We start from the raw sequence: 14,008 nt of genomic DNA, 5'->3' as shown, positions 1-14,008 counted from the left end.
TCTCCGATTTAATAACATCCTTCCGAGAGCAGGGTGATCCAGTACTCCAGAAGAGACCTCATCAACATTTTGTACAACCTCAGCATGACATCCCAACTCCTGTACTCAAAAGTCTGAGCAATGAAGACAAGTGTGCTAAATACCTGCTTAACCACCTTCTCTATCTGTGATGCAAATTTCAAAGAATACTGTACATGACTCCTCTGTTTTACAACCCTGCCCAGGGCTCTACCATTGCGTAAGTCTTGCCTTTGTCTTACTGAAATGCAATACCTTGCATTTATCCAAATGAAACTCCATCTGCCACTCTTCAGATCCAAATGGTGAATTTCACTTTTTAATCTTCGAAAACCTGTCCACCAATTTTGGTGCTATCTGCAGACTTAGTTACCATGCCTCCTATATTCTCATCCATATCATTTATAAAAATGGCAAACAAAAGTGAATCCAGTATCGATCCCTGTGGAACACCACTAGTCACAGGCCTCCAGTCTGAAAAAACAACCCATCACCACCACCCCCTTCTTGCTTCTTTCCACATTCCACTTCTTGTGGTGTGCTGTCATATCTGAAGAGCAGATGTACAAGCAAACACAAATAACTTTTTGTTTAACTGTTTTTCAACTTGGTTTGTCACCTTTTTTCTCCAGTTGTCCCTAAAGTGAGTTTTTGTCATCGACCTCAAAATAGAACCAAAACAAACACATTTATTTTGATGCTCGTAGATTATAAAGATGAACACAATTTTGCCCAGGGGTCCTATGTATATATTCAATGTCAATCATTTTGTCCTTGCCACAACTTTTTTTGACATCACCATCTGTTTATCAATTATTTAAATATTAGCAATGCATGTTTTTTTAAATGTCGTAACAGGATTGCTCTACAAAATCTTAGATAGTCCACTGAAATGTCTAGGTTTTAAACAAGACAAGATTGCTGTAACCAACAGCCTGTACTGTAATTCAGCAGCTGTAACCACCTAAACTGGGAACTACTTCAATGAAAGTCTTATTTTACACAAACCTATGCCAGACTAGGCTGAACGTCCAAAAGAATGTGCTTTAACTTCAATACATTATGGTTTAACAAAAGACTTCCTTATGATCTTACACTTGATGTTTCTCTCATAATATGCCAATCTGCAGTCTATGTGGTTTTCTTGGTGATTATCCAGTGACTACCATGAAATCTCATCTTAACATTCTACTAATGCTTTTGAAGAGTTTTTAATGTGCCTGTCTGATCATCTGTTAGGGGTCAATTATGTGAATTTTGTGTGTTTTCTGTGTCTTTTAACTCCAGTCATTAATATTTAATTCTTTCTTAACAGCTTCGACCTAGTGCTACAGTATACGATCTGGCCAGAAACTTCTATCTCGAAGTATCTTTATTTGAACGTCTTGTAAAAGTGAACGTTCCATATGTACGACTAGATTATCAGGTGAGAATGGATAAATGCAAAAATATTTCAGCTACCTTGCCTCAATGCTGTTGGAACATAGCTATAATTTAAATTGGAGCAAATTAAAGATTGTCATTTTCTAACTATGATATTACAAAAATTGATAGGTCAATATTTGGCTTTCAGGGAGGATAAAATTTCACAGCTCCTGTTACTAATTTCTCAAGAACCGCTACTCCAGTAGCTAGTACAGCCACACAAATAAGAAACTGTTTCTTGCTGGAGCTGAAAAATTCCCTCCTGCTATTGTATTAATCTAAAGTAAATGCTCGCATGGGAATTTGTGATGAGCAAAATCTCCCCAGATACAAATTCCTTCCTTCTGTGAACAGGTGTAAAGAGCAGGAATGAGAGCCAGCTGAAGTGCTGCTTCCTAAATTCATGTTGCATGGTAATTGAGGTTGCTTTGTTCAAACACTCCCAGCAATTATGTTCCTATGGTTTCCACATTTATCATGCACACGTCATTGCAATGCTACAGCAACAGGGTCAGCTGTCAAATCTCTGCTACAGATCTGAGAAATCCCAGCAGCATTCTGGGTGTAGCTCATGCTTATGTAACTGACTGTATTCTCTGTTTTATCTGAACCAGTGAAGAAAAGCAATGGCAATTTCAGGTGCAGAGTTCACTGCAGTCTTGGTTCTTTGACACAAATCCTTTTCTAGTATCAGTATATTTGCCCACTATTAATTAATCATGATGCCAGGTCCCTCCCTTGCCTGCAGGCTAAAAGCCCATGCTGCCAATACCAGTCAGGGGGCAGCTTGTTCTCAGCACTGCTGCCATTACAGTTCATGACAGCTTTTAAAGCCACAGTTCCTCCTTAGGGGATAAAAATAAAATGATACAGTCACAGCAAGATGTCCAGAGATGTGCTAGAAAGCATCTAGAATACAGACTGTTTAAAGTAGGTGCTTGAACTATGCCTCTAAGACCAAAACGTTATTGATCCAGAGAAGCAAGGTATCAAAGTTAAGGTTACTGTCAGAATTGAACGTCTCACAGGAGTCATACTTCCAGTCTCTTTGAAGATGACCAGAAGAATGCAGCAAAGCTTTGGAAAGCCAGTGTAAGATTGAAGTGAAATCCAATGAATTTAAAACCAGCAACAAATTTTCCAGTGGAAGAATGCAGCTACACAGGTGATGTTGATCTGAATGAGAATGTCAGTTGTAAGCTCTTTGTGTGTTGTGCTTAAGGTTTGGGGTGGAGCATCACAATAGTGCCACTAGCACACTATGTCCCTAGATTATAGTTATTGTATTATCTCTCTCTCTAGCTTAAGCAATTAAAGTTGAAGGTAAACATAGAGATTGAATACTGAACTTTTTTGGAGGCTGTTTCATGTACAGCTTATTATACAAATTGATTAAGATGTGACATTGTCTCTCTCCCCGTTATGATCTAACTAGTTGTATAATCATTTCTTTAAATAAACCTATTTTATGTATTAGCAAGCATACTATCACAACATTCCCTTTCCTTGAAGAAAATAAATATCTAACATGACTGTGTACGTGAATCAACCATTTTTAACCCACATGAACATGAGTAATGTTAAAGTTGTCAAATATTGAATGAGCCATTTCATAGTCTCTGAAGGGTACTTGCTGTCAACTGACTAGACCGGACCTGGGAACTACAACATAAAGCTGTGATTTTGATCCTTCTGTTCCTTCATTCTGAGGACTGCGTTTGTGTTGACTGTGTAGAGTTATCATGATGTTTAATATGTTTCTTGATGTCTGCTCATTTGCAAACCATACAAGCTGTGCACAGATGATGCTGATTTGTGGCCTTATGTTTGGCTAGCACTGACCTCTGTACACAAACCTTATGGACTACAGTGGTTCAAAAATGTAGTTCACTACCTTCTCCAGGGCAATTGGGGATGGGCATTGAATTCTGGCCCTGCCCATGAAGTTTTTTTTTAAAGTTAGTGACATTCTTAAAACATTCTTAAGACATGTCTATCTTTCTCAGGCTACAATGTGATGCTGACATACAAGAAGATTATAGGGATACAAGCCAAGCTTTGCACATGCGAGTAACCGACTCTATTAAAGCTAAGAAGATACTCACAATCGACTACAATTCATTACATTTCCCTATGAGTTTAATATCTACAGAATAGTGAGTGTGATTGTATGGGGGAGGTTAACATTTGGTAGAAAATGTTAATTCTGTCATTTTTTTTTTGTTCCAGCATCGCATGAGGCCTGAAATAGCTGCATTATTGAGTCCTCATATCTATGAACAGCTAGAGAATCACCCATCTGTGATGAATTATGAAAATATCAAGGTTTGGTCTGCATTTCTACATTTGTGAATCAACCATTTTGACAGCAATGGAACAAGTCTAAATTGGATAATATCGAATGCAGTTTTACTCTGATCGTTGCAGTAATTTAGAGAAGTCACTGGTGCACTTAGGATGATAAAAGCTTTTGGTCCACACTTCCATTCATATGGTGCCTTTAATGTAATGAAATGCCCCTTCAAAGGAGTATTATAAAGCGAATTTGAAGCTAAATCAATGTAAAACCATTTTGACACTTAATTCATGTAAAGTAGTATTTGGGCAGATGACCAAACACTTGGTTAACAAAGCAGATTTTAGCTATTATCTTCAAGGAGGAATGAGAGATCGAGGCAGACAGATTTAAGGAGAGAATTCCATGTTTTAGGACAATGGTTCCAAACATAGGAAATTGTGTTTGATTGAGTTTTTTTGAAGATTTTATCAGCAATATTGATTAAGGAGAGCCAATAATAGACCACTTGATTTTCAGAAGAATTTGATAAGTACTCCACGGGAGACTAGTTAGAAATATTTAAGCACATGGAATCGGATGTAATGTACTGATATGAATTAATGATTGATTAATAAAGAATGTGATACTGAAAGTAGTCATGAATAGGTCAATCTCACGTTTACAGGTTGTGACTAGTGGGGTACCGCAAGGACCGATACTTGGGCCCCAGCTGTTCACATTATATATCAATAATTTGGAAGTGGGGACCAAATGTAATATTTCCAAATTTGCATATGATACAAAGCTAAGAGCAAAGGTATTTTGGAAGGAAGATGTAATGGGACTCTAGCAAAATTTTAACGGGCTTAGTAAATGGGAAGAATATACAAGATGGAATATAATGTGGAAAAAATAAGAGGTTATTCACTTTGGTAGGCAAATCAGATGTGCAGAGTATTTCTTGAATGATATGCTGTTAGAAATTTCAGATATACAAAAGTACATCCTTGTATCCTAGTTGTTAAGTCACTGAAGGCAAACATGCACGTACAGTAAACTATCAGGAAGACTAATAGAATGCTAGCCTTTCGTGCAAAAAAAAAACTTGGATCCAGAAGTAGTGAAGTCTTGCTTCAGTCGTCTAGCAGCTTGGTTACACTGCACCTGGAGCACTGTGGGCAATTCTGGTCTCCTTATCACAGGAAGAATATCATTGTTGCGGAGAGAATGCAATGAAGGTTTACAGAACTTGCTCTTGGGATGATGGAACTGTTCTAAGAGGAAGATTGGGCAAGCTCTACCTGTATTAGAATCATAGAGTCATAGAGATGTACAGCATGGAAACAAACCCTTCAGTCCAACCCATCCACGCCAACCAGATATTCTAAACTAATCTAGTCCAAATTGCCAGCACTTGGCCCATATCCCTCCAAACCCTACCAATTCATATACCCATCCAGATGTCTTTTAAATGTTGTAATTGTACCAGCCTCCACCACTTCCTCTGGCACCTCATTCCAGACATGCACCATCCTCTGCATGAAAAAGTTGCCTCTTAGGTCCTCTTATATCTTTCCCCTCTCACCCTAAACCTATGTCCTCTAGTTCTGGACTCCCCAACCCAAGGAAAAGACTTTGTCTATTTATCCTATCCCCTCATGAATTTTTAAACCTCTCTAAGGTCACCCCTCAGCCTCCAACACTCCAAGGAAAACAGTCCCAGCCTGTTCAGCTTCTCCCGATAACTCAAATCCTCCAACGCTGGAGACATTCTTGTAAATCTTTCTGAACCATTTCAAGTTTCACAACATCCTTTCAATAGGAGGGAGACCAGAATTGCACACAATATTCCAAAAGTGGCCAAACTAATGACCTGTCAAGCCGCAACATGACCACCCAACTCCTATACTCAATGCTTTGTCCAAGAAAGGAATGTATTCCAAATGCCGCCTTCACTATCCTATCTACCTATGACTCCACTTTCAAGGAATTATGAACCTGTACTCCAAGGTCTCTTTGTTCAGCAACAATTCAGTCCTGCTCTGATTTGCCATTTCAAACATTCCAAAGTGCAGCACCTCACATTTATTTAAATTAAACTCCACTTGCCACTCCTCAGACCATTGGCCCATCTGATCAGATCCCGGTGTACTCCGAGTTAATCATCTTCACTGTTCACTACAGCACCGATCCTTGTGGCACACCATTTAAGATTACTTACAGTGTGGAAACAGGCCCTGAATAAGTCCACACTGACCCGCCGAAGCGCAACCCTCCCATACCCCTACATTTACCCCTTATCTAACACTACGGGCAATTTAGCATGGCCAATTCACCTGACCCGCACATCTTTGGACTGTGGGAGGAAACCGGAGCACCCGGAGGAAACCCACGCAGACACGGGGAGAACGTGCAAACTCCACACAGTCAGTCGCCTGAGTCGGGAATTGAACCTGGGTCTCTCAGGCGCTGTGAGGCAGCAGTGCTAACCACTGTGCCACCGTGCCGCCCACGGTCACAGGCGGTCATCATTGGTCACAGGCCTCCAGTCAGAAAGGCAACCCTCCACCACTACCCTTCTTTTTCTTTCAAGCCAGTTCTGTATCCAAATGGTTAGTTCTCCCTGTATTCCATGAGATCTAACCTTGCTAACCAGTCTACCATGAGGAACCTTGTTGAATGCCTTACTGAAGTCCATATAAATCACTTTTAATGCTCTGCCCTCACCAGTCCTCTTTATTACTTCTGCCAAAAACTCTATTAAGTTCTTGAGACATGATTTCCTATGTACAAAGCCATGTTGACTATCCCTAATCAGTCTTTGCCTTTCCAAATAGATGTAAATCCTGTCCCTCAGGTTTCTGTCCAACAACTTGCCCACCACCGATGTCAGGCTCACCAGTCTATAGTTCGCTGGCTTTTCCTTACCAACTTTCTGAAATAGTGGCACCATGCTAGCCAACCTCTAGTGTTACAACACCTCACCTGTGACTATTGATGATACAAATATCTCAACAAGGGGCCTAGCAATCACTTTCCTAGCTTCCTAAGGAGTTCTAGGGTGCACCTAATCAGGTCCTGGAGATTTATCCACTTTTATGCATTTTAAGATATCCAGCACCACCCCCTATGTAAAATGTCCATTTTTCAATATGTCACCATCTATTTCCCCACATTCTATATCTTCCGCGCCCTTCTCCACAGTAAACATTGATGGAAAATAATTGTTTTGCATCCCCCCCATCTGCTGTGGTTCCACAAATAGGTTGCCTTTGCTGATCTTTTGAAGGGCCCTATACTCTCCCGAGTTATCCTTTTGTCCTTAATGTATTTATAAAGTCCCTTTGGATTCTGCTGGCTTTCCTGATTTCCCTCTTAAATATACTCCTACTGCCTTTATACTCACAGGATTCACTCGATAATATTTCGAAGAATAAGAGGTGATCTCATTAAAACCTCCAAAATACTTAAAGGAATAGATAGGGTAGATATAGGTAAGATATTCCCATAGGATGGAAAGTCGAGAACCAGGAAACACAAGTTAAAAATAAATGGGTTCCCATTTAGATCCAAGGTAAGAAGGTTTTCTTTTTACTCAGTGGGTTGTGATCCTTTAGAAATCTCTGTCACAGAGCACTTGGAAGCTCAGTGTTTGAGTATTTTTAAGGTAAGATTGATATATTTGTGATTACCAGTGACATATGGATTAGAATAAGTAACAGACATTGTCTTGTTAGATTGACGATGATGATATTGAATAACAGAGAAGGCTCAATGGACTGAATTGCCTACTTCTGTGCCTATTTTCCTATGTTCCTATGCTTTCCCATTGTGACTCCACTTTGAGGTTTGAGTGTTGTGAACTATGACAAACAGGCGGGGGGGGGGTGGGAGGAGAAGACCTCTGAAATTGGTTGGGGGAGAAGGATAGAGATCCGCTTCAGCCATTGTGACTTCAGAACTCACAATCCCAAAGTCAACACTCTGGACCCCTTTCGGGTTTCTGATCCACATGTTGGAACACGCTCGCTTGGAGCCTGTGCAACTTAAAATATAGCCATAAATTAAGGTTGCACAAGAGGATAGAATTGGAGGAGCACAGACAGACACTATGGAGGAGGTTACAGGGCTAGGGACTGTTGAGGCCTTGTAGAGATTTGACAACAAGGATAAGAATTTTAAAAATAGAAGCTTAGCTTAACCAGAGGCCAATGTTGGTTAGCAAACATGTGAGAGGTGGACCAAACTTGATAAAAGTTAGATGAGCAGCAAAGGTGTGGATGGCATCAAGATTGTGAAATTTAGTATCTGTGAAATGGCCAGAGTGCATTAGGATAAAGGAATAAAGGTTGTGAGTATAGAAGCTTCCCACCTTAGACACTAAAATAACAAACGTAGCTTAAAATCTCTAACTTTGTAATGAATATGCCTGAATTGATCCTGCTGACTCTGTTTAAAAAAACAGCCTGAATAACATAGGCTGCCGATGGCTCAGATGATAAAATCTCAGTCTGAGGCTGATCTCGACATAATTTCAAATGCATTCAAGCTGGAACAAATCAGCTTTTCCCCTTACCACTAGTACACAACTGAACTGAAGTGCTTAATGTTACTAATATATATCTGAGATGTAATGTGTACAATGACATAGCCTGTACTATTTAATTTCACTTTTGAAAATGGTCATTGTATCTGTAATAATCTGAAGGGTTTCGACATTAAAGGCCGCAAGCCTCTTACAAAGGAATACCAGGCTTCTGTGCCAGTTCCATTTTAAATGGGGAATTTCAGAGAAGATTTCTGTAATTTCTCAGCAACACAGATACATCCAGTCCATCTATATCAATTTATTATGTGTTCTGCATAAGGCAATTTTAGTCAGCTGTGGAATTTGTTGCATTGACATTTTCTTTGCATTTTTATTTAACTCTCTCTCTTCATTCCCATAATTCATCAACAGGGAGTGTCTTCAAACCTGTTTTTTGTGGAACATAATTACCCTGAAGAGGAAATCCAGGATGGGAAGAGTCATCAGAATCTGCACGAAGCTGCCTTTGTTGTAGCCTTGTGTCACTATCTGATCTGTCAGGATTACGCACCCTCTCAGATTACTATCCTTACCACATATACAGGACAGCTCTTCACTTTGCGCAAGATGATGCCATCCAAGAAATTTGCTGGTGTGAAAGTCCATGTGGTCGACAAATACCAGGGGGAGGAGAACGACATTATTCTGCTTTCACTTGTGAGAAGTAATAAGTCAGGCAAAGTTGGATTCTTGCAAATAGCAAACAGGGTTTGTGTTGCTCTCTCTCGGGCCAAGAAAGGTCTTTACTGCATAGGAAACATGAGCATTCTGGCAAATGTTCCTCTTTGGAGCAAGATCATGCACACCCTGCATGAAAAGGCCAATATCGGTCCCTCACTAATGTTGACCTGTCAGAATCACCCTAAAACTATGACGCTTGTGTCCAAAGCAGAAGATTTCAACAAAGTACCTGAGGGAGGCTGCAGCCTACCTTGTGCATACAGACTAGACTGTGGTCACGTTTGTACTAGAGCATGTCATCCGTATGATATGGAACACAAGCAATTTAATTGTTTAAAACCATGCCAGAAAGTACTTTGTGAGGATGGACATAGGTGTGCAAAGTCCTGCTATGAGAAATGTGGCAAGTGCCAAGTAAAGGTGGATAAAGTGATTCCACAGTGTGGACACTTGCAAAAGGTGCCTTGTTCTATGAAGCCAGGAGACTTCATCTGTAAAGAACCATGTTCCAAAATCCTGTACTGTGGCCATAAGTGTGCTGCAGCTTGTGGTGAAGAATGCGCAATGTGCACCAGAAAAGTGTCAATAACCCTGAAATGTAATCATGTCCAGGAAATTGACTGTTGCATAAAAGAGGCTACAAAGATTGGAACATGCGTTCCTTGCAAAGAAAAATGCAAAATGCTTCTGGACTGTGGCCACCAGTGTCCAGGATCTTGTCATCATTGCTATGAAGGCCGCTTTCATGAAAGTTGCAAGCAGCCTTGCAGACGGTTACTAATATGTTCACACGAGTGTTTGGAACCTTGCACAAAAGAGTGCCCTCCATGCCAGCGACGTTGTGAAAACTTATGCAAGCACAGTAAATGTAGCAGGAAGTGTGGGGAGCTGTGTACTCCTTGTGTGGAGCCTTGTGAGTGGGTCTGTCAGCACTATAAGTGTCATAAGCTCTGTTCAGAACCATGTGACAGGCCACCTTGTAACAAGCCTTGCAAAAAATTCCTTAAATGTAAGCACCCATGTGTTGGGCTCTGTGGTGAGCCTTGCCCCAAGTTGTGTCGTGTATGCCATCATGCTGAGCTCACGGAAATTTTCTTTGGGAATGAAGATGAGCCTGATGCAAGATTCGTTCAGCTAGAAGACTGCAACCATATTTTCGAGGTGACTGCTTTTGACCATTATATGAACCAGGAGCAAGAAGATACTAAGACAGCCATAAAGCTAAAGGACTGTCCAAAGTGTCGAATGCCCATCAGGAAGAATCTTCGCTATGGGGCGATAATAAAGAACAGTCTCAGTGAAATTGAAAAAGTGAAGAAGCTTGTCCAAGGAGATGCAGAGAAAAATAACCAAATTAGAAAACAGTTAGAATTAGAACTCAGGAGGCACTCTATAATAGCTGAACAGCTTCCAAAACAAAATAAAGACTTAGTGCATGCACTACAGAACCCTCTGCCACTACAGGGTCTGAGTATGGTAGAAAATAAAATTGCATTTCTCTCTAGACTTGCTGAACTTAAACATCAAGAGGAAAGACTAAATTTTCAGATGAAAATGAAGTTCAAAACGAAGTTCCTTGAATGTCTGAAATGGGTAGATAGACCCAGAGGAAGATTCACGGAACAAGAGCTTACTGATCTGCAAAATGAAATTCAGAGGCTAACATATCTTTCTGACCTTTATAATCGGTGTACTATGGCATCAGGTAAGAAGCTAGATTCTTCAACGCAAGATGATATTGCGTCTCTGCAAATGATTCTTGAAAGCACAAAAAGGTTCACAGAAGATAACGAGACATTTGTTAAAAAGGAAATGGAACGACTGAAGAGAATTTTACCTGACACTGGTCTTGCTATATCTGAGAAGGAGAGAGTGATGATAGTGAAGGCAATGGGCCTTCGTCAAGGTCACTGGTTTAAGTGCCCAAATGGACACGTCTATGTTATCACAGAATGTGGAGGTGCAATGGAAAGTGCAAAATGTCCAGATTGTGATGCAGCAATAGGGGGCAGAAACCATACTTTGGAGAGTAGCAACCAAGTGGCTTCAGAAATGGATGGTGCTCGCCATTCTGCCTGGTCAGATGTTGCAAACAATATGCTGAATTTTGAAGAGCTTAGAAGATTTTTATAATTGACTCCTATGCAGTGAATCATTGGTGAGAAAAAGATCTCGTATTGTTTACATTGATATTTTGGTAGCTCTAGCTGAATACTGAAAATCATGTTGCATTATTTGGACAGCAGACTTAATTTCTGAGTGGCTGCATTTTTTTGTTTTGTCCTTACTAATACAAAAAGAAATGATAATGGTTCAAATGTAGTGTGGCACCTTTTTGGTTTAAATTCATATATAACGCATCTTAAAACAATTCTACTAAGCACTAGTGGATGATCAATCATGCACAAACATATTTTTAACCCTACACTGCTTTCAACGCTTGCAGTCAATATTATATTTGCAAATCTCAAACCAAATTAGAAAATGTTTGGACCTCCATTATTAGTTCAGCATCCATACAATTCTTCAACAACTTTTCCTTGTAATGAAAATGGGCCTTTCTTTTTCCGTTGCAATTTAATACTCAGTAGTTTTACTGTTAAAAAATTAAAGCACCTTCTATTGAGTTGGCTAAGAAACCAAACTGTATTTTTGATTTTACTCCTTACTACCCTTCATCACAAATGAATAGTCATTGGCTAAAATGAAGCAATGGATTAATCATGGAAACTCTGCAGTCATTCAGATATTCGCCCACTAAAACTTCAATGAATCAACTAAGAACTGTTCGACCAGGAAATACTGAACCCTGTCCAGTCAAATGTAGCCATCATCTGAAAGAAGGGCAGGAGGGGAAGTAAGAGATCCCATTGTCAAGAGTAGTCTTGGCAATATAATCTTTTGTTGAACAGTCTTCCAACCTCTCAGTTGGAACCACAGCATGATAATTTTAGATAATCTTGGTCATTCCAAATTGGTTGAAGTTGATCCAGCAGGCAATAGGCTGGTGTTGGAAGGTTGTGATCATGCCTGAACAGTCAAATGCCAGGCAGTTTTTTCATAAATGACCTTCACATAGGCAGGATTCTAGCATCTCTGATAGATGGGTATTCCTGCAACAACATCCAGCACTGGATTCCTTTGAGGAGGAAACAGTCCACATCAGGAAATGTCTCCACTTCAAAGTCTGCTGTGGTTAATATAGATTCCTGGCAGGAGATGGTGCAATAGTTAGGACTCTAGATTGTCACACTCTAGATCTCGTTTAACAACAAAGTGCCTCTGGCAGAGGATTTTATTTATAAATTTATTAATGAAATATAACTTTCTTTAAAAATAAAAGATGGTGGTTAGAGCTAAAATTTTGAACTGTTTTGACATTATGGGCTATTCAGATATATACTCACAGGTTACAATAAGACCCCAAATTTCTTCAGGCTTTTTAAGCATTATCTTAATCTAGATTCACTGTGAAATATCTTCTGGTTCCAATACATCAGTACCAGCCTTGATTTTGAGGATCTGTGAACTTTTTTTTGGAGGGGGGGAGTCACACTATCCGTCTGTTCCAAGCACACCCTTATGTCTTAACATGTCATGAGGAGGAGGTTGAGGTGTTCAGGTGCAACATTTCTTCTACTCAGATTGCTGATAATTCAACAAGGACGTAGACACACCATTGTCACTAGGAGTGTCTCATCTGGACTTGTAAAATAAGACTGGTACTACAGGACCTTGGCTGATCCATATCTTCTGTGGTCTGACTAGCAGTCAGCAAACAACGCTTTTTGCTTCCACACCCTCATGCCTGAAACATGCTCATTGTAACGCAGCTATCTGCCAACATTAGGCAAATCAAAGAGCACCATTTGGACCCAGAACCTCATTGGATGCAGTTCCCATGAAATGTATCCTGACACTTGACCCAGGATTTTCAGGCCAATTAAATTGAAATCAACTAATAAATTAGAAATATCTTGAGCGGCAGATACTTATGAGTCTTCAAGGTGTTACTTAGGATTTATCTATCAGGTAAGGTCAATAACATTAGAAGAGCCTTGTGCAGATCTTCAGACACAGAATGGCATCAGGTAGTGAATAAGAAAAACGAGTACAAAATGAGAAAAGAGTTTTGAACTGCGTGAGTTGAATTGCCAGGGTCTTAGCATCATAGTGTGGACTCACCCAGTGAATGGGTATCCCTTTAAAGGTGTTGGTTGTTGTCAGGCTGAGTAATCCACTTAGGTAGCAGCCGGGTTGCCATGATAAATGGTATGGATTAAATTTTAGAAAAGCAAAAGTATAGAAAAATAATGAACTTCTGTCAATGTTAGTCATGTTTCCAGAACAAAAGGGGATTTGGTTCTCAGCATTTCTTATACTGTGTTTGTGAATTACAGTTCTTTTGTGGCTTTAATAGAATCAGTTGTTGAATTTTGCCAGTTTTAGTTTTGTTACAGATTTTAGGAATCAAATATCTATTTCTTTGGTACATATTAATCCATGAATCTTAGAGTTCTGTCTGTAACATAAATTCAATGCATTTTAACAGACTACATGTTCTTAAAGACAAAGGATGAAATGTAACCAATTAATCGGCAAAATGTATTTAATAAAACAGTCTGCATAAACTAACAAAACGCTCTCTTTGTTACATATTTTAGCAAATATCGTATATGTTATAAGTGTGGGAACATGAAAACCACTGCAGTGAACTTCACCCTTTGGCTTAATTCCCTTTGGGTTGAAATGAGATTTCTTTTCCTTCATGTTTCAATTTAATTCCAGTTCAGCCATTGATCCAAGTGAAATACAAGACTGTTACTATTTTTATTTGTTAAGTGCAAAAGTTAAGCTGAAGGATTTGCAACCATCATAAATTGGAGTCACCAAATGAATGATCCATCTAGGCCTCCTCCTGAATTCCCCAGCATTACAGATGCCAATCATAATCCAATTTGACTAACTCACTTCCTGGATATTGCAAGGACTATTGTTCCTGATAAGTCTTCAGTACT

At 39.6% G+C, this 14,008-nt stretch overlaps 1 protein-coding gene across 1 annotated transcript in view; it reads left to right on the top strand.

Annotated features, from left to right (window-relative positions):
• The window catches only part of znfx1 (zinc finger, NFX1-type containing 1), a 57,252-nt gene extending 43,644 nt beyond the window's left edge, over positions 1 to 13,608 (top strand). The window contains exons 12-14 of the mRNA XM_060836303.1: positions 1,334 to 1,444; positions 3,673 to 3,768; positions 8,682 to 13,608. Coding sequence (XP_060692286.1) covers positions 1,334 to 1,444; positions 3,673 to 3,768; positions 8,682 to 11,123 — 2,649 coding nt within the window. The 3' untranslated portion in view covers positions 11,124 to 13,608. The remainder of the gene's footprint in view (positions 1 to 1,333; positions 1,445 to 3,672; positions 3,769 to 8,681) is intronic.
• The last annotated feature ends 400 nt before the right edge of the window (positions 13,609 to 14,008 follow it).

This window comes from Hemiscyllium ocellatum, chromosome 15 (genome assembly GCF_020745735.1).
Source record: "Hemiscyllium ocellatum isolate sHemOce1 chromosome 15, sHemOce1.pat.X.cur, whole genome shotgun sequence".
NCBI classification, from domain to species: Eukaryota; Metazoa; Chordata; class Chondrichthyes; order Orectolobiformes; family Hemiscylliidae; genus Hemiscyllium; species Hemiscyllium ocellatum.
This window is presented reverse-complemented; position numbering and strand designations above follow the sequence as displayed.